This window comes from Oncorhynchus mykiss, chromosome 28 (assembly GCF_057628025.1).
Source record: "Oncorhynchus mykiss isolate SJ-2025 chromosome 28, ASM5762802v1, whole genome shotgun sequence".
NCBI classification, from domain to species: domain Eukaryota; kingdom Metazoa; phylum Chordata; class Actinopteri; order Salmoniformes; family Salmonidae; genus Oncorhynchus; species Oncorhynchus mykiss.
In genome coordinates, this window is record NC_143049.1 from 26106114 (window position 1) to 26127688 (window position 21575).

Below are 21575 nucleotides of genomic sequence, written 5' to 3' on the forward strand. Positions count from 1 at the left end.
AACGTTGAAAGGTAACAGACTGACACAGATCCTGTGAGTGGGCATCCAGTGGGCTTCAGAAAAATGGGGAACTTGGAACAAGCTCAGGGCAGTAAGTACACACACACACAGAAACAAACCCAAACATCAGCACACGCACAAACCACACACACCCCTAGCTGTACGTTTGGACACTATTATATATACACTACTGTTCAAAAGTTTGGGGTCACTTAGAAGGCCAGCATCCCGGAGTCGCCTCTTCACTGTTGACGTTGAGACTGGTGTTTTGCGGGTACTATTTAATGAAGCTGCCAGTTGAGGACTTGTGAGGCGTCTGTTTCTCAAACTAGACTTTCTAATGTACTTGTCGTCTTGCTCAGTTGTGCACCGGGGCCTCCCACTCCTCTTTCTATTCTGGTTAGGGCCAGTTTGCACTGTTCTGTGAAGGGAGTAGTACACCGCGTTGTACGAGATCTTCAGTTTCTTGGCAATTTCTCAGAACAAGAATAGACTGACGAGTTTCAGAAGAAAGTTCTTTGTCTCTGGCCATTTTGAGCCTGTAAGCGAACCCACAAATGATGATGCTCCAGATACTCAACTAGTCTAAAGAAGGCCAGTTTTATTGCTTCTTTAAATCAGAACAACAGTTTTCAGCTGTGCTAACATAATTGCAAAAGGGTTTTCTAATGATCAATTAACCTTTTAAAATGATAAACTTGGATTAGCTAACAACGTGCCGCTAGAACACAGGAATGATGGTTGCTGATAATGGGCCTCTGCACGCCTATGTAGATTTTCCATTAAAAAAATCTGCCGTTTCCAGCTACAATAGTCATTTACAACATTAACAATGACTACACTGGAAAATGATGTGGATATATTAAAGCAACATCTCAAGACATCAGTTAAAGCTTGGTCGCAAATGGGTCTTGCAAATGGACAATGACCCCAAGCATACTTCCAAAGTTGTGGCAAAATGGCTTTAAGGACAACAAAGTCAAGGTATTGGAGTGGACATCACAAAGCCCTGACCTCAATCCTATAGAAAATATGTGGGCAGAACTGAAAAGTGTGTATGAGCAAGGAGGCCTACAAACCTGAATCAGTTATACCATCTCTGTCAGAAGGAAGGGCCTAAATTCACCCAACTTATTGTGGGAAGCTTGTGGAAAACTACCCAACACATTTGACCCAAAATAAGCAATTTAAAAAGGCAATGTTACCAAATACTAATTGAGTGTATGTAAACTTCTGACCCACTGGGAATGTGATGAAATCAATCAATCATTCGCTCTACTATTATTCTGACATTTCACATTCTTAAAATAAAGTGGTGATCCTAACTGACCTAAGACAGGGAATTTTTACTAGGATTAAATGTCAGAAATTGTGAAAAACTTAGTTCAAAGGTATTTGGCTAAGGTGTATGTAAACTTCCAACTTCAACTGTATATATATATATACACACACACACACACACACATATTTACATACTGGCCCCAGCTGGTTAAGTGATAGAAATAAGAGCCTCAGTAGGATTGACAGCCCATGATGACAAGTTGCCCTTAGGCACAGATCAAGGATCAGCTTATCCTCTCCACAACCTAACCACAACCACAGGGGAGACAAGAAAAACTTAGCTTTGGGGGCAACTTCATTCTACTTCCCTGTAGCCACCTTGGACACTTCACCATCATTACTAACCTGGTCCCAGATCAGTTCTTCTTGCTCTGGTTAACTCATGCATCCCAATAATAGTCAAAGGATCAGACTACATTATTCATAGTTGGGGAGAAGTGAACTACATGTAGTTTAACTAGTAATTTAACAGCCTTTTGCAGTAGCTTAGTGGTGAACTAAATTCAAATGTAGGTAGTGTTTTCAGTAGTTCATTACTTTTTTGCCATGTAGTGGTGTAGCTAACTACTGGAACTAGGCTACATAATTTATTTTCACAAAAAATTTAGTATGGTGGAAGTAGAAAATAATTTTCTTTTTCAGCATCAGATCTGCCTAATTATCCCTTGAAACAGTTTTTGTTTTTAATAGGCTAATTTACACATTCTGTTAACATCTGACTCCAGAGTGATCTGTCTTGCAATTTGTAGTCACTGACATTTCAGATTTAGATATGCAGTTAACTATATTCTACCTAACTGAAATAGTTTTCTGAAGGGTAACTTTAGTGTATCCTAACTTCTTCCAGTATGAAGTAATTGGTAACTTGGTAAACTATATTTCCAGAGTAGTTTCCCCAACACTGATTATTTATGACAAACAGGTTCTACGAGCCAACCTAGGCACATCACATCAGCCAGCCACAGAGGAACAGAGCCAGAAGGAGATTACATCACTAACACACAGAAAAAAAGAGTGACAGGACTTCATCTAGTCAAATCACTAAACACATACTCTTCCATAGAATAGAACCAATAGAGAAATAGAATAGAACCAGGAGAAAAAACAATATAAATGAGAAACAAACCGTTCAGAAAAATATAAGAAAAGCAAATTAAGAACGCGAGTTGCTTTAAAAAAATCTTTCATGGCTTTGAAACACTGATTTCTCTCAGACACAGGATGTTCATTGAATGGGCTTCGGAAGCGAATGAAGACAAACCGTATAAGTTAAAGAACCGTAATGTAACATGAACAGAACAACAAATATCACTACACCCCAAAAAAAACATATACAAGAAAAGAGATCCCTGTATAGACTCAAACCTGGATATGGGACATTTAAACCGAAGGGCCTCCTTTTTCAGGGTCATATTCATTGGTGTTTACTGTAGCAAAACATTTTGCAACGGAAAACAAGTGTTTCTTATTGGACAAGTTTAGGTAGTCGTTCCCTGTGTCAGTTTTCTTCCGTTTGGTGCCTAATGAACACGACTCAGGCCACAGTAACACAACAACAAACCAGTCTCCCATCGGGTGTCTGGACTACACACATGCCGGGGGGGGGGGGGGGGAGGGGGGTGGCGGCATGAACATAGTGCCCGAAGCAGTCGTTTGTACAAACTTGTAATTTCCTGTGTCTCCGACCGGGTCATGTCAACGATGCCATCGTCATCATAGCAACACACAGACCCAGAAAAACCTTTGAAGAAGAGAAGCAACGGATGTCACTCCAACTGGCTTGGCCTCTCCGTCTTTGTTGGGGGTCTGGATTGACTGACAGTTATTTTCCAGAGTTATTTTCCGTTTGATTGTAACTAGTCGGAAGAGAAGTCAAGAGGTTGAGAAAGTACAATGGGTCGTTCCTCCTCTCTCCCTCTGTGTGTGTGTGTGTTTAACTTGCCGCCGTACATCCTCTCCAGTCTCCATGTCATCGTGGTAGTGTTTTTTAGATTCCTTGCATATGTCTTTACCTGTGTGTGTCTTAGAGAGTGTGTGTGTGTGTGTTACTTGCCACCGTACATCCTTTCGATGTCATCCTGGTAATGTGATTTGAGCTCCTTACGTTTGAGTTTGAATGCGTCCGTAACCAGGCCAGTCTCTGGGGTCCAGGGCTCTGCACTAAGACGGATCTTCTTAGGGATCTCAAAGCGCTCAAGTTTGGCTGTGGGAAACAACACTGGAATTTAGATACGTCATGACCATGAAGATGGGTGAGGGTTAGGAGGAGAAACAATACTCTTGATACAACCAGAAACCCCTTTCCTCTCTCTATCAGTCTCCCCTTTCTCCATTTCCTCTTCCCTCCCTCCCCAGTCTTCCCTAACTAACGCTTACTTTCCTCCCTCCCTCCATCCTACCTGACAGGGCGGCCTCGGTGATGATGCGGAGGACGTCTCTTTCCATGTCAGGGTTGTTACAGATCTCCTCCCAGCTGCCCCGTAACCCTCTCTGCTCCGCCAGCACTGTCAGCTGCTTTTGATTGGGCACCACAAAGCCAATCACATATGACTGGTCACTAAGAGAGGAGGGAAGTAGCATGAGTTTTATTAAGCCAATACAGTAGATCTGTATTTCCATTTTATATTATTAGATTAATAAGAATACTATGAGTTAATAAAGGTAGTAATTGAGAGAAAGAGCACATGGATGGCACAGACAGGAGATGGAGACAGAAATAGAGATGGAAAGAGTTGACAAAGAGAGAGATAATAAGGGAATAGCAAGTAAGTCTGACAACACAGCAGACTGGCAAACACAGTAAATTGAGAAATCACGTAACTAAACAAAAATAAACTATACTATGGAACAAAGACTAATTATATAAAAGAATAATAGTAAAAAGCTCTGGAGTACTTTAAATTAAATTCTAGTCAAAAAAGCAAACTCAGCTCCATCCTTCATTGAGGCAGATGGCTTGTTCATAAAACCCTTTGATATTGCTAACCACATTAGCAAACTTCATTTGACAGGCAAATAACAAATGCTGAGCCTTCATATTCACGCATAATGGACCAAATAATGAAAGACTAGCACTGTAGTTTTGAGTTCCAAAAAGTGGGTGTGGAAGAGGTGAAACAATTGTTGCTATCTATAAATAAGGACAATTCCCCTGGTACCAACAACCTGGGTGGTAAATTGCTGAGGTTGGTTGCGGAATACATTGTGACTCCTGTTTGCCACATCTTCAATTAAAGACTAGAAAACAGAGTGCGCGCCCAGACAAGGAAGGAGGCAAAAGTCACCGCTACTCAAGAATAGCAGAGCTCCCTTTAAATGGTTCAAACAGCCTGTTACAAGTGCTTAGTAAACTTTGTAAAAATGTGTGTTTGATCAAATAGAATGTTATTTTACAGAAAACAACTTTCAGCATGCTTATAGGGAAGGGCTCTCAACAAGGTCAGCACTGACACAAATGACTGATGATTGGATGAAAGAAATTAATAGTAAGAAGCTGTTTTGGGAGCTGTTTTGTTAGGCTTCAGTGCAGCTTTTGATGTCATTGATCATAACCTATTGCTGAAAAAAACATAGGTGTAATGGATTTGCATCTTCTGCCTTATTATGGATTGAGTTACTTATCTAATAGAACAGAGGGTTTTCGTTAATGCAAGCCACACTCATGCAAATTCATTTGACTGTGGTGTACCGCAGGGCAGCCAGCTAGGACTATTATTGATTTTTGTTTTTACAAATTACATTCCACTGACTTTGAATAAAGCCTGTGTGTCTGTACGCTGATGTCTCAACAGTATACACGTCGGCAGCAGTAGTAAAATAAATAACTCAGGCACTTAACATAGAGCTTCAGTCAGTTTTAGAAAGGGTAACTAGCAATAGGCGGGTGCTAAATATCTCAAAAACTAAAAGCTAGCTAACAATAAAACCACTAAAAAAAAACAGATAGGGGACTGTGAAGAGAGACCCATTTGATATATACTGTATTGTACTATGTATTAGACGTAGGTAGTGTGTCACTTTTCCCACATTGTTACATTACATCCTTATTCTAAAATTGATTAAATACATTTTATTCCTGTTACCATTGACCATCCTTGATGTTTCTACAACTTGATTAGAGTCCACCTGTGGTAAATTTAATTGATTGGACATGATTTGGAAAGGTACACTTCTGTCTATATAAGTCCCACAGTTGACAGTGCATGTCAAAGCAAAAAACCAAGCCATGAAGTTGAAGAAATTGTTCGTAGAGCTCAGAGACAGGATGGTGTCAAGGCACAGATCTGGGGATGGGTACCAAAAAATGTCTGCAGCATTGAAGGTCCCCATCATTCTTAAATGGAAGTTTGGAACCACCAAGACTCTTCCTAGAGCTGGCCGCCCGGCCAAACTGAGCAATCTGGGGAGAAGGGCCTTGGTCAGGGGGGTGCCCAAGAACCCGATGGTCACTGACAGAGCTCCAGAGTTCCTCTGTGGAGATAGGAGAACCTTCCAGAAGGATAACCATCTCTGCAGCACTCTACCAATCAGGCCTTAATGTTAGAGTGGCCCGACGGAAGCCACTCCTCAGTAAAAGGCACATGACAGCCCGCTTCGCACCTAAAGGACTCTCAGACCATGAGAAAAAAGATTCTCTGGTCTGATGAAACAAAGATTGAACTCTTTGGCCTGAATGTCAAGCGTCACGTCTGGAGGAAACCTGGAACCTGCCCTACGGTGAAGTAAAAAATGCTAATCATTTTTTTAAAGCATGGTGGTGGCAGCATCATGCTGTGGAGATGTTTTTCAGCAGCAGGGACCGGGAGACTAGTCAGCATCAAAAGAAAGATGAACAGAGCAAAGTACAGAGAGATCCTTAATGAAAAACAGATCCAGAGCGCTCAGGACCTCAGACTGGGGCCAAGGTTCACCTTCCAACAGGACAACGACCCTAAGCACACAGCCAAGACAATACAGGAGTGGCTTTGGGACAAGTCTAAATGTCCCTGAGTGGCCCAGCCAGAGCCCGGACTTGAACCCGATCTAATATCTATAGAGAAACTTGAAAATAACTGTGCTGCAACGCTCCCCAGCCAACCTGACAGGGCTTGAGAGGATCTGCATAGAAGAATGGGAGAAACTCCCCAAATACAAGTGTGCCAAGCTTGTAGCGTCATACCCAAGAAGACTCGAGGCTGCAATCGCTGCCAAAAGGTGCTTCAACCAAGGTATGAGTAAAGGGTATGAATACTTATCTAAATGTTATATTTCAGTTTCAAAGATTTCTAAACCAGTTTTTGCGTGTAGATTGAGGGGGAAAAACAATTGAATCTGTTATAGAATAAGGCTGTAAAGTAAAGAAAATTGGGGAAAAAAGGAAAGGTTCTGAATACTTTCTGAATCCTGTATGTAGTGATATGCAGGATGTGTGACACGTTTTATATGGAAGTAGTTCAGTCCTTGACTAATAATGATGTTTTGTCCTATGTATTATGTCATGTTTCATGTGATGCTTTGGCAGCAGCTAATGGGGATCCTAATAAATCCCCTATATATGGACAGTGACGCTAAAACTTTTAATTTGGTTCTGTACTCCAGCATTTTGGATTTGAGATCAAGTGTTTCATATGAGGCAACAGTACAGAATGTCACCTTATATTTTAGGGTGTTTTCACACCTGTTTTCTGTTTGGAAATAAATGCACTATGTATCTAGTCTCCCCATTTGAAGGATTCAAGTATTTGGACAAATTCACTTGTAGTTTATTAAAGTAGTCAAAAGTTTAGTATTTGGTCCCAAATCCCTAGCACACAACACATTTATGGGATGCATTTGCAGTTTGTTTTGTTTGCGTTTCAGATTATGCTAAATAATGTAGGGTCATTTTGGAGTCACTTTTTATTCACAATTCAATGATGATTATCCGTAATCATGGTAGCATCCACACGAATGTAGAAGTGTTCAGAAACATTCTATTCTTATTTACAATAAAAGTGACTCCAAAATGTCTCAATACATTATTTACCATTCATTTCTATTGGGCACAAAAATTATCCGAAACAACCCAAACAAACTGAAAATGCATCCAACAAGTATGCAGAGTCACAAGCTTGATGTAGTTATTGCCTGCAATGACTGTGGAAACAAATAGTCAACTTTTGACTACTTATAAGTGCATTTGTCTTAACACCTTCAAATAGTGCTTTTATTTCTAAACAGTAAAACAGATATTTATGAAAATACCCTCAAATATAAGGTACTGAACTGTGAGACATTTGATCTCAAATCCAAGATGCTGAGGTATAGCGCCAAATTAAAAGTGTCAGTTTCACCATCCATATAAATAGGTATGGGAGTGTATATATAGAGTCTAGTCACACGGGTAGCATATAAAGTAATATGTGCAATGATTACCTGTTTGCGTAAGCACAGATGTTGTCTACGAAAGGGCAGTTCTTCAGCATGGCCTCCACCTTCCCCAGAGACACATACTCCCCAGCCTGGAGCTTCACCAGGTCCTTCTTACGGTCTACACAAGAGGAACACACTATTAGACACACACACACCACAATCCCCCTTCCACTACTGATGAGAACATGTTCTGCGCCTAAGCTAGGGGTCTCTAGTCTAGAATGTTCTCTTGGTCGCCTGGTTCGTCACCGATGATCTTGAGGCAGCCGTCAGGGTGGAGCTCCCCGATGTCTCCCGTACAGAACCAGCGCTGGCCGTTGCTGTCCACAAAGAAGTCCTCGCGGTTCTTCACCTCGTTCTTGTAGTAACCCATGGTCACATTGGGCCCGCCGATCACAATCTCACCTCTTGGGTTGGGCTTGTCTGTGCTGTAGTAACCGCCTGGGGATGAGAAGGAGAAGATGAGGGCTATTTTCAGCACCACCCCTTCCAATTCACCCAAGCCCCCAACCCCACTAACCTCAAACCTCCCAGCCCAACCCACCGAAATCCACCCTCCAGTCTCACCTGTACTCTTCCCAGCCCTCCCCTACTATCACCCATTCTACAGTCCCAATGCCATGTACTCACCCTCTTCCCAGTCCTTGAGGGTGATCTCAGAGCAGACCAGAGGAGCTCCGACCCGGCCTGTGCTGTAGTCCCACACTGACACAGAGTGAAAAAATAAGTGTGAGAACATAGCATAGCACACTAGTGTGTACAATCACTTGGCTTTCTCTCTATCACGCCCCATCCTGCTCTCCCAGGCAGCGGGAGTCTTCATCCTCCCTCCCTTCTTATTAGACCTCCTTCATCTACCTTCCCTCTAACCCTCCCTCTTACTCTCACTGATGGTGCCAGCTCCGCAGGTCTCAGTGAGGCCATAGCCCTGGCCCACGGGACAGCAGAGGCAGATGTTCATGAAGCGTTGTGTGGCGGCAGAAAGGGGCGCGCCGCCTGACAACAGCACCCGCATGTGACCTCCTAACAACGAGCGCACCTTCCTAAACACCAGACTGGAGAGAGAGAGCGGTGGGGGGAGAGAGAGAAAAAAATACGTCTGAAAAGAGGATATGACAGTGAGTCAGAGGATACAGAGCCTTCAGAAAATATTCACACCCCAGACTTTTTCCACATTTTGTTGTGTTACAGCCTGAATTAAAAATGAATTCCATTTAGATTTTTTTTGCCACAGGCCTACACACACAATACCCCATAATGTCAAAGTGGAATTATGTTCTTTGCATTTTTTTTATACAAATTCATTAAAAAAAATAAAAATTGGAATAAGTCAAGGGGTATGAATACTTTCTGATGGCACTGTAACTATAACACCAAGGCAAACAACAAGTCATTCACCACACAGTAAAAACCTGTGTGACCGTATGTTTCTTTTTAATGCAAGAACCCCCCCACAGCAACGCCCCAAGCTACATCGAGAGTATTGGTTTGTTTGTTGTGCGCACCACTGAGCAAGTGAAAGGGGAAAAAGTGGAATTATAGTCTATCAATCATTACTCATTGTGTGTGTGTGTGTGTGTGTGTGTGTGCGCACATTCGTTTGTTTGTTTGCTGTGCAACAGGTGTGTGTTACCGGTCACAGAGCGGGGTCCTGTAGCCCTTGGTCATCTGTTCCATCTTATAGTTGTAGGCCAACACAAACAGGGTTCTCTGCACACTGCTCATCTCCTCCACCTTGGTCATCACATTCTTATAGATGCGATCCATGATTTCCTATAGGAGGGAGACAGAGGGACAGAGAAGGAAAGGGGAAAAATACCACTTCAATTAAAGGGGCCATGCCAAAACGTTCTGTGTATCTTACTCAGGTCATAGAATTTGCACTGGTGTTTAATTTAACTGAATATTAACCGTTTATATATTTTATGGTAGCTTTGGAGACAAGGACATGTAAAAGAGGTCTGATTGGGTGCTTACAGGTACAGCAGCCATGAGTGTAGGCTTCAGAACACTGGTGTCTCCTTTACTGCCCTTCTTAATCTTTGTCGACTGGGATGGAGAGAGAAGAGAGAGGAAAGAGAGTGGATCAGTGAGAGGGCAGAGAACAGGAAGAGAGCTTAGAAGAGATCTGGTGGTGGTGCTTGGCATGCGTGGGATTATTTCTTGGCTTGTGTGTGCTTGGCTTGTGTGTGTGTGTACCTGGTCTGCTAGCGTCTGTGGGGAGGAGTATCCGATGCGGCAGCCGTGAGAGATACACACCATCTCTGCACTGAGCTCCAGAACATGAGCCAGCGGTAGGTACCCAATGTAGGTGTCTGTCTCACTGCACGAATGGAAACAAAACCATTTTACTCAACAGCCAAACATACAGACACACAACATACTACAGAGGGAAGGAGACGCTGAGGAGGTGAGAGACGAGAGGAGAACGAGAGAGAGAGGTTGACATACTATAGGGGAAAAGGTGGCAAACAGAGAATAATGAAAAGAGAAAAAGAGAGACAGTGATCTGGGCACATGAGGGGGAAGAGGCATTGAGAGAGAGGGGGGAAAAAAGGAGAGAGAATCTAGAAGACACCCTAGTGCTCTGTACGTACTCCAGGTCTGGGATGCGCTCTGCCATGCCCGTGATGCCCGCGATGATGTTGCTATGGGAGATCATCACACCCTTGGGGATGCCGGTGGAGCCGCTGGTGTACATGATGACAGCGATGTCAGAGGGCAGGGGCTGCCGGCGTGCCACCGCCACTACACACAGCCACGTAGAGGGAGAGGGGAGCAGCAGGGAGGTTAGAGGTCACACAGACCAAGACCTTCGGGTCAGAACATTGCACAATGCGGGAGCATCAGAGTACGGATATCTTTCTGTCAAGAGAGCACGCACAGGGCCAATACAATCTGATAGACAATGACAGAGAGGGTACATATCACCATATGGGTACAGAGTCACTAAGAACACAGGGCTAATACAATCTGATAGACAATGACAGAGAGGGTACATATCACCATATGGGTACAGAGTCACTAAGAACACAGGGCTAATACAATCTGATAGACTATGACAGAGAGGGTACATATCACCATATGGGTACAGAGTCACTAAGAACACAGGGCCAATACAATCTGATAGACTATGACAGAGAGGGTACATATCACCATATGGGTACAGAGTCACTAAGAACACAGGGCTAATACAATCTGATAGACTATGACAGAGAGGGTACATATCACCATATGGGTACAGAGTCACTAAGAACACAGGGCCAATACAATCTGATAGACTATGACAGAGAGGGTACATATCACCATATGGGTACAGAGTCACTAAGAACACAGGGCTAATACAATCTGATAGACTATGACAGAGAGGGTACATATCACCATATGGGTACAGAGTCACTAAGAACACAGGGCCAATACAATCTGATAGACTATGACAGAGAGGGTACATATCACCATATGGGTACAGAGTCACTAAGAACACAGGGCTAATACAATCTGATAGACTATGACAGAGAGGGTACATATCACCATATGGGTACAGAGTCACTAAGAACACAGGGCTAATACAATCTGATAGACAATGACAGAGAGGGTACATATCACCATATGGGTACAGAGTCACTAAGAACACAGGGCAGAAGTACTATACCGTGTCACACATCACATAGACCCCAACATACAACATACAACCTACCCACCCCCACCCTCCCGCCTTACTGTTGTCGGGTCGAGAGCCCAGCTCCTGCACGGCGACCAAGTTGTGGACCATGATGCCGCGGGGGAAGCCAGGCCAGCTGGTTGGCTTACTGTCCACCACGATAATGTGCTGCAGCCGAGGCACCTCTAACAGGATCGCCTGGGAGGAGAGGGGAGGAGGAGAGAGTAAGTAGCTATTGACTGAGTAAGTCAAATGCGTGTTTGAGATCGACTACATTGCAGTTGGACAGACACACACACACACACACACACCTTTAAGTCCTGTTAACACGTCAGGCATTGTAAATACGTGTGACTTTAGGAAAGAAAAGAACTGGCTCTATGGATACAAAGAAATGTTAAACTTGTCCAACACTTAAGAAAATACTGTAACCATTTGTACTGTTCAGAGAACTTCACACACACCACTCTTGCATATGCAGCCTACATTTTAAGCATCTCTTTGAGTATCCTATTATTTTTCAGTTCTTCCTGTGCCAAATGTGTGCATAGCCTAGTCAGGGGACAAGTTATCAGGTTGCTAGCTAGCTAGGTAGCATATGACTATCTAGCTAAACAAAACAAACAAAAAAAGAGAGGCTCACGAGTAGTTTCAAACGGCCCGCGACACACGCACGAATCCCGAAGAAAAAACATTGGTCCGGTAATATTTGGCGTAACTTCTACATGATTGTGGCTAGAGGCACACGATCTTCAGCTCTTAAAATGGTCCGTGAAGAAACATGTACGCTTAAAAGGATCCATGCGGTGAAGAAATGGAGACGCAATTAACAGCATCCCAAAACATTCAGCCGATAAGCATCTCACGTTAACTTTAACAGCCCTAGTTCCAATGCAGATTTATGGGTGAACGTATTCATAACATGTGGGCATATTTTCAATATAAACCATCTAGTTTGCCATAACAGGACATGGGGTAACACCATTTCAAATGTGGGCATATTTCAATATCTGGCTGGAGTTTGTACTGTCTCATATGGCATCGCAGGAAGTAATCAGGACAAGGCGAGCAGAGCCTACCTTGAGACGGCTGTGTAGCAGGTCTTTGCTGGTGATGATGTGGGTGATCTCTGTTTCATTGAGACCGTGGGCGATGGCCGCTCCGCCCAGAGTAGAGTACAACGTCACCACTGGTAGAATAACACACTGGGTTAGAGATTCATCCTACGAAAGAAGGTGCGTGAGTGTGTTTCTGTGCTGCTATAATGTGTGTTACGGTCTGTCACATAACCACTCACATGGGAAGTTGTATATGAAGCAGGCCTGTGCTGCTATCATCCACTCAGCCCTGGTTTCACAGAAAATGGCGATGTTACACTGAGGCCTCTGGCCCAGCGCAGCCAGACCACTGCCAAAACACACTGCTGCCTGGTAGGTCTCCTCGTACGACATCCACTGATACTCCCCTAGGATAACCTTCACAAATAACACATACTAGTAGTGCGCTACTAAACAGTCACACACCGACAGCACTATTATCCCAGAATTAACTATAAAAACCAGAGTCATACACAACCTCTGCAGCGTTCAAAAGTGGTCAGACAGTGCCATCTAATGTCCTCCTAGTACTACTGCAACAGCAGTGAGGAGGCTTTCTCATGCACAACATAAAACACAACATATCACACATTACATCCAGAAAGCTATCCAAATCCACTTTTCCCCTCTCTTCCTCACCTTCTTGAAGACCTTCCCGTTGGGTTGGAGCTCGTCCTCCTCGTTCAACACCTCTCTGGTGCCCAGGCAGTCCCTCTCTGGGAACCTGGTCGCCCCGTGCACCATCACCTTGTCCAGGGTGTCCACCCCCAGGTGCAAGGACCACACCAGCTTCTGATGGATACCGCCCGCTTGGTTGGTCGCCCGGTAAGGGCCCGCTGGACGCCCACTCACCGACCGCGCCTTGACCCGCCGTGCCCGGTCTAGGTTGGTGCCGGCACCCGAGAGGAAGTACCATGGCAGGAAGGTAATGAAAGAGCAGACCCAGACCACTGAGCGGAAGACTTGCAGCAGCAGCGGGTTCATGTCCTCTTTCAGTTTCATCTTGCAGGTCAGGGTTCAAGGGTCAGGGGGTGGAGTCAGTTGAGGTGGGCAGGAAGGGTGAGGGACACACCCAGATACTTATTTTGGAGACTGGTTGTGTTCCTTGTCATGCACTGGTGGTCCCTTTGGTGGATCTGCTTGGACTAACAGACGCTGCTCGGTAGAAGAGTCAGGTTACCTGTAGGGAGAGAACAGACAACACACGTCAGAGATGAAGACAGGCGGTGGAGCGGGAGGGATAGACAGATCAAATGTTGTTTTGTTTTTAAATGAGACTCAAACAAAACATTAGTAACGTACCAATACTGGCAGTCATGCTAGGCAAGCAGGTATCAGATAACACCTAATCAACGGTGAACCTACAAAACAACAACCAATCAACAATATGGCATGCAGACATGATGCAATATGGCATGAAGCTCTACCAAACTGTATTGTTGGGTTGTGTATCTTGCACCATCCCTGTGTTTGGGTCTGTATACTATCTGCACAAGCCAGCTGCAGGGACAGGGTGTAGACTGGCAGGAAAATGTGATAAATCAATGTCTGGGGAGGAGGCACATCCCTATTCTCTCCTCAGCCTCTTCCTTGGTCAGCAGCACTATTCCTGTTCACTTCCTCTCTCGCTCTCTCTGGCATAAGGACACAAAAGCCAGGGGTGGGTGGGTCATTCATTTGGCACCAAATGGAAGAAACAGGGTGGGACGACTTAAACCTGTCCAATAAGAAATACAAATGTTTGTTTTCTGTTGCAAAATCTTTTACTACGATGTTCCCTAACAAATACGACCTGGGGTTGGGTTGGGCTTGGTGGGTCTCCGTTACACAAAGCATAACTGTGGTTGAAATAATTAACAAATACGTGGTCTATTGCAGTGGAATAACAAACAAAACACTTTAGGCCTACCCATGTCCATCCACACCTCTCTAAACCTGATCAGAACATATTACTGTACCCTGGGCCTAACATCACAACGACACTTCTTCAGATATTAACAACGTGAATTTCCCCATTCCCCAATAGGCTACAACATGTCAGTCCAGTCCAGTATTTAAAGATTGAATCCGCATTTGGGGAAACCATTTCTATTTGGTATTAAACAGATTGGCAACCTGTGCTACCAACCTTCTTTGTAATAATAACAACATTTTCTACTACTACTATTAGGCTACTATTGCTAGATAAGACTACAGTGCATGGGGCTATGCTATTGTTTATGGTTTGTAGAATCTCGTACTTATCTTTACGGTATTAATAATAGAGGTCGAACGATTATGATTGTTCAACGCCGATACCGATTAATCGGACGATTTATTTATTTGTAATAATGACAATTACAACAATACTGAATGAACACTTATTTTAACTTAATATAATACATCAATAAAATCAATTTAGCCGCAAGTAAATAATGAAACATGTTCAATTTGGTTTAAATAATGCAAAAACAAAGTAAAAGTGTAATATGTGCCATGTAAAAAGCTGACGTTTAAGTTCCTTGCTCAGAACATGAGAACATATGAAAGCTGGTGGTTCCCTTTAACATGAGTCTTCAATATTCCAAGGTAAGAGGTTTTAGGTTGTAGTTATTATATTATTTATAGGACTATTTATCTCTATACCATTTGTATTTCATTAACCTTTGACTATTGGATGTTCTTATAGGCACTTTAGTATTGCCAGTGTAACAGTATAGCTTCCGTCCCTCTCCTCACCCCTACCTGGGCTCGAACCAGCAACACAACGACAACAGCCACCCTTGAAGCAGCGTTACCCTTGCAGAGCAAGGGGAACAACGACTAGAAGTCTCAGAGCGAGTGACGTTTGAAACGCTATTAGCGCACGCTAACTAGCTAGCCATTTCACTTCGGTTACACCAGCCTCATCTCGGGAGTTGATAGGCTTGAAGTCATAAACAGCGCAATGCTTGACGCACAACGAAGAGCTGCTGGCAAAACGCACGAAAGTGCTGTTTGAATTAATGTTTACGTGCCTGCTTCTGCCTACCACCGCTCAGTCAGATACTTAGATACTTGTATACTCGGTCAGATTATGTACAACGCAGGACACGCTAGATAATATCTAGTAATATCATCAACCATGTGTAGTTAACTAGTGATTATGTTTGATTGTTTTTTATAAGATAAGTTTAATGCTAGCTAGCAACTTACCTAGCAACTTACTTTACTGCACACCTTGTGGAGTGCAAGGAGAGAGAGGCAGGTCGTTATTGCATTGGACTAGTTAACTGTAAGGTTGCAAGGATGGATTCCCCAAGCTGACAAGGTGAAAATCTGTCGTTCTGCCCCTGAACGAGGCAGTTAACCCACCGTTCCTAGGCAATATAAGAATGTGTTCTTAACTAACTTGCCTAGTTAAATAAAGGTATAAAAATATATATATATATATATATATATATTTTTTTTTTTTTTTTTTTTTTTTTTTTTTTTAAATCGGCGCCCAAAAATACTGATTTACGATTGATTAATCGGTCAACCTCTAATTACTACCATCACAAATGCTTCATTGAAGAGATAACTGATTATATCCATACCGCTGTGATTCAACCATCTGTGGTTGTTTTGATCACATCTTAGTATATCTTTCTGCAATTGTCGAGCCCTTTGCCTTATCTCAGTGTTCATGCTTCAAAACTAGGATTAGGTTCCATAACACATTGAGAGCGTTGCTACTATACTTGAGCTAGATTTCCTCCCAAGAGATTTTGTTCCATAAAAAGTAATTAACCTCAAGGGAGACTATAGGCCTAGTTGTGCATGTAGAGAAGTAGAATAACCCTGTTACACACACTTCCCTCAATAAGTAGGTATTCGTACACGTTGTGTGGGAAGCTAGGCTGAGGCTAAACTAACCCATGACCTTCCAGAAGAGAACTCTGTCTGTACCCCGGTCAATGATCGTGCATTCTTGACTCTTAAACCAGCAGCCTATGATGTTGATGCACACATCACCAAGACAGAATACTATAAAATAGTCAAGCTACTGATGCAAAGTACCACAGCTCTTCGTCAAATTTCTGTTGATTCATTCACCAGAAATTTAAGGCTTTGTCACCCGAAGAGCAGATATACAGGTCCAGCCTCTATAGAAAAGAGGCTAGAGGTTAGGGCAATTACATGGTAATGGTGTGACACTGTGACTCAGATTTCTCACTTTAAAAATGTATGTCAAGCAAAAACCGATGACTGCAAAGTTCAACAAACACTACAGCTCTGCACATGGACAACTTAACAATTTCCACAAAAACACATTTACTTGAAGACCAGTGCAGATGCAAAGTTTGATAACAGAATCACGGCACAAATAGCACAAACTGCCATTCTGTTACCAAACCTTGCATCTGCACCTTGTTCAAGTAAATGTGTTTTTTGTTACATTTTTTGGAAATGTGCAATCATTGTTTTTTACTTGACATACAGTGCATTTGGAAAGTATTCAGGCCCCTTGACTTTTTCCAGATTGTGTTACATCACAACCTTAATCTAAAATGGATTAAGTTAACTTTTTCCACATCAATCTACACACAGTACCCCATAATGACAAAGCAAAAACAGGTTTTTAATATAAAAAATAAAAACAAAAATCCCTTATTATATAAGTATTCAGACCCTTTGCTATGAGACTCAAAATTGAGCTCAGGTGCATCCTGTTTCCAATGATCATCCTTGAGATGTTTCTACAATTTTGTTGGGAGTCCATCTGTTGTAAATTCTCTTGATTGGACATGATTTGGAAAGGCACACGCCTGTCTATCAGATCCCACAGTTGACCGTGCTTGTCAGAGCAAAAGCCAAGCCATGAGATCTAAGGAATTGTCCGTAGTGCTCCGAGACAGGACTGTGTCTAGACACAGATCTGGGGAAGGATGGTCAAAAACAATATGCAGCACTGAATGTGAACACAGTGGCCTCCATTATTCTTAAATTGAAGAAGTTTGGAACCACCAAGACTCTTCCTAGAGGTGGCTGCCCGGCCAAACTGAGCAATCGGGGGAGAAGGGCCTTGGTCAGGGAGGTGACCAAGAACAAAATGGTCACTCTGACAGAGCTCCAGAGTTCCTCTGTGGAGATGGGAGAACCTTCCAGAAGAACAACCATCTCTGCAGCACTCCACCAATCAGGCCTTTATGGTAGAGTGGCCAGATGGAAGCCACTCCTCAGTAAAAGGCACATGACAGCCAGCTTGGAGTTTGCCAAAAGCCACCTAAAGACTCTCAGACCATGAGAAACGAGATTCTCTGGTCTGAATGCTAAGCTTCACGTCTGGAGGAAACCTCACACCATCCCTGCGGTGAAGCATGGTGGTGGCAGCATCGTGCTGTGGGGATGTTTTTCAGCAGCTCCAGAGCACTCAGGACCTCAGACTGGGGCAAAGGTTCACCTTCCAACAGGACATTGACCCGAAGCACACAGCCAAGACAATGCAGGAGTGGCTTCAGGAAAATGTCATTGAGTGGCCCAGCTAGAGCCTGGACATAAACCAGATTGAATATATTGGGAAAGACCTAAAAATAGCTGTGCCGCGACACTCCCCATTCAACCTGATTGATCTTGAGAGGATCTGCAGAGAAGAATGAGAGAAACTCCACAAATACAGGTGTGCCAAGCTTGTAGCGTCATACCCAAGACTCTGGGCTGTAATCGCTGCCAAAGGTGCTTCAACAAAGTACAGAGTAAAGGGCCTGAATACTTACGTAAATGTATTATTTCAGATATTTATTTTTAATAAATTTTCAAAAATGTCTAAACCTGTTTCTGCTTTGTCATTATGGGGTATTGTGTGTAGATTGTTTCCCCCCCCCCCCTCATCAATGTAATCCATTTTAGAATAAGGCTGTAACATAAAATGTTGAAAAAGTCAAGAGGTCTGAATACTTTCCTAATGCACTGTACATTTTAAAGTGAAAAAAAAATCTGTCTCTCAGTGTCACTCTATTACTGTGGAATTGCCCGCTAATAACTGCCTAAGGACATACCTCAGAAGACCAACCAGTCAAGTTTTAGGTTACTCTGTGTCTCCATGTACATGAGTCATGACACAGTAATAATGGCTGACAGACCATATGGCTTAATGGGATGCAAACTGAAATTCAGGCCTAACAGCACAGAAATATCTAGTTAGGCCTACTCCAGTAAATGTAAACAAATGAGTCATTGTTTTTCGTTATGGTTAGGGAAAGCCTAGGTCAAGTCTGGTTCTGCTCTCAAAAACAGAACTCTCAATCACCCAGAAGGCATGTGTAAACTGTCTACCTTCACTCGACCAGAAAGTAAAGACAACATTCCTAGAGTCTTTGAGAGAGAGATAGTGTCTGTTGTTAATTAAAAACAAAAAAGGACAGATAATCTGGAGAAATCCACCACTGTCCACCAGCGTCATCATAAACAGTTTACACATGAACTATGGCTCTAGCCACTTTAAACAATGCTACCTTATATAAATGTTACTTACCCTACATTATTCATCTCATATGCATACGTATATACTGTACTCTATATCATCGACGGTATCCTTATGTAATACATGTATCACTAGCCACTTTATACTATACTATGCCACTTTGTTTACATACTCATCTCATTTGTACATACTGTACTCGATACCATCTACTGTATCTTGCCTATGCTGCTCTGTACCATCACTCATTCATATATCCTTATGTACATATTCTTTATCCCCTTACACTGTGTACAAGACAGTAGTTTTGGAATTGTTAGTTAGATTACTTGTTATTACTGCATTGTCGGAACTAGAAGCACAAGCATTTCGCTACACTCGCATTAACATCTGCTAACCATGTGTATGCGACAAATAAAATTTGATTTGATTTGATTTGATGTGGTGCCATAGCATCAGTTGCTGGCATACTGGCATAGGTTAATCAAATCAAGGTACCTGACCATCCTAAACTGGGTCACACAGTCAGACCATAGCTATCTGTTATGCTACCGGTATGTTAGCTAGTTAGATAAAACACACAAAAACATATAGCCTACGTTATTTAACAAACAACCCTAATAAAATGCAATCAAACGTGACATAAATGGGTAGATCAATACACTCAAAATGCCATGAAGAATCCCTTTTGTCACAACCACCGTCTATGCTAGCTAGCTACATAGTAGCTTACTTTAACGCTGCCAGACAGGTGGAGGGACGCAAGACAGCGCCTATCAAATGCTATCGACGTTAGCATCACCATCATCAGCCCGGCATTACAGGTGTGCTGTGGCTTAGAGAGACACACAAGCTAACTAATACCAAAAAGACGTTTCGACCAAAGCCAGCTGGCATTGGTCTCATTTCAATTACAAAGAATAACATTTGATCTGTCGAAAGATAGGTAGCAAGCTACGAAAGAGCATTACTAGCCAGCTAACGTTAGCTAGCTAACATTGCAGCACATCTGCAAGAATCGAGAGCACAGACAATGCAATCTCACCTCTTTCTCGCCCGCTATTCTCGCGGCTCTTGGAATAATTTCGTCAATACAAAAATCATTTGCTGGCTTTTGTCATCATGTCACGCCCAAACATCAAAGCAATGGTGCCAATGTATACATCAAACTAAGAGATTGTAGTGGAAATCTGCGGGCATCTATGGCCCTTGTTATCAGCCCGGAAGTGATGGGGAAAAAGTTGTCAAGACAGAGGCAGTTCTCCTGTCTGCGATTGGACCGCTGAAAGTGGCGCGTGCTAGAGGCAGCAGTGATGTCAACGGGGTTACTGGCGTTCAGAGAGGAGGACCTGCCGAATGTGCCGATAGTGATGATGATGATGATGATGATGATGTACCACTTCACGACTTCACGAGGGTCAGCACGCCAGAGCAAGACCAGTGCAATGATCTGATGATCTATAAATGCCAATTTATGCTTGATCTGAAAATGTGGGCCAGAGGCTTAAATGTGACATAATTGTGGAGCCTCCAGAGGCTTGCAGGGGCCAACATCGAGCTCCATACCACATTGCCATGAGTCACAAATTTTGCAAGCTCCATATAGCTCCACATTAGATGGAGGTGGGAGGTCCTGTATAAACACAAACTCACTTCCAAGACAACTTCCTTCATAACAGTTCTGCTCTGCAAAGCACAAGTATGAATGCTGAGGCCACACCACAGCAAATGCTGTACAGTCACTGCAGATGTCTGATTGAACATGCAGAGTATTTTACAGCCTCTGCAGAAGTTAGTGCATTCCTACTTCTTGCACTTCATGGAGCAGAGCAGAGCTGTTCTGAAGCAAGTTGTCAAGGAAGTGTTGTCACAACCTGTTATGGAACCTCCAAACCAAGCATAAATTGGCTTTTACAATGTGGAAGGCTCCATATTGCTCCGCATTAACATGATTGGTTGACAGTAGTTGGGGGCGGTACATCCTGTATAAACACAAACTTACTTCCTTGACAACTTCCTTGACAACAAACATGGAAAACGTTGATCGAAAGTCTGTAGACAAAGACAATACAGTATGAAGATAAAACTGCTTTTCCAATATAAATCCCAGAATACAATTGTAGGAGATGTAATTTCGACATTGGCTAACTAAGCTCATGTGCAGAAGCACATCATCGGGTCTAACGGTCATCTTGCGCCCTACTGTGCATATCCAGGCCGTCATGTCAAAGGCACTCCTTTGATATAAAGTTGTTTTTGATGAAAATTATAATGTGTCAGTTTGTCACTTTCACAAGGTTGGAGTAATAACATGTTCAACTACTTTAGGTTGTGCCTTTAGATTTTGAGAAAATGTAGAACTGAGGAGTACTTTTTTACTTCTCTCATTGACTTCTCAAACCCTAAACCCTGGCTTGGTCTATTTGGTCTCTTTCACAAGCGTTCTTTTAAGTCTCACGATGTTGCATCTCTGGGTTTAGAAACTCTGTGCTATAGACCCCTTTTCAGTGCATCACACATGGATGCAGGTGACTTTTGGCTGCAGTAAAATGCTCTGCATGGTTGATCTGATGTCTGCAGTGGCTGTACAGCGTTTACTGTGATGTGGCCTTTGCGAAAGTCAGAATATTCAAACTTCTTGCACTTTGGGAAGCTGCCATATGCA

The 21575-nt window shown here is 43.0% G+C and overlaps 1 protein-coding gene across 2 annotated transcripts; it reads right to left on the minus strand.

Annotated features, from left to right (window-relative positions):
* Positions 1-581: 581 nt before the first annotated feature.
* LOC110508788 (fatty acid CoA ligase Acsl3) lies at positions 582-20240 on the minus strand. Of its 2 annotated transcripts, XM_021589613.3 has the most exons (16): positions 19956-20147; positions 13792-13850; positions 13129-13669; positions 12690-12867; positions 12472-12581; positions 11452-11590; positions 10329-10479; positions 9931-10054; positions 9709-9780; positions 9365-9504; positions 8614-8786; positions 8362-8436; positions 7981-8172; positions 7735-7849; positions 3741-3898; positions 582-3544 (listed from the first exon to the last, which is right to left on the minus strand). In XM_021589613.3, the coding sequence occupies exons 3-16, from the start codon at positions 13489-13491 to the stop codon at positions 3387-3389; spliced, it is 2148 nt and encodes a 715-aa protein (XP_021445288.2). In that variant the 5' UTR covers positions 13492-13669; positions 13792-13850; positions 19956-20147; the 3' UTR covers positions 582-3386. The 2 variants fall into 2 exon arrangements, with proteins under 2 accessions (XP_021445288.2, XP_090080969.1); XM_090224843.1 differs by lacking the exon at positions 13792-13850 and having other exon boundaries at positions 19956-20240.
* Positions 20241-21575: the final 1335 nt, after the last annotated feature.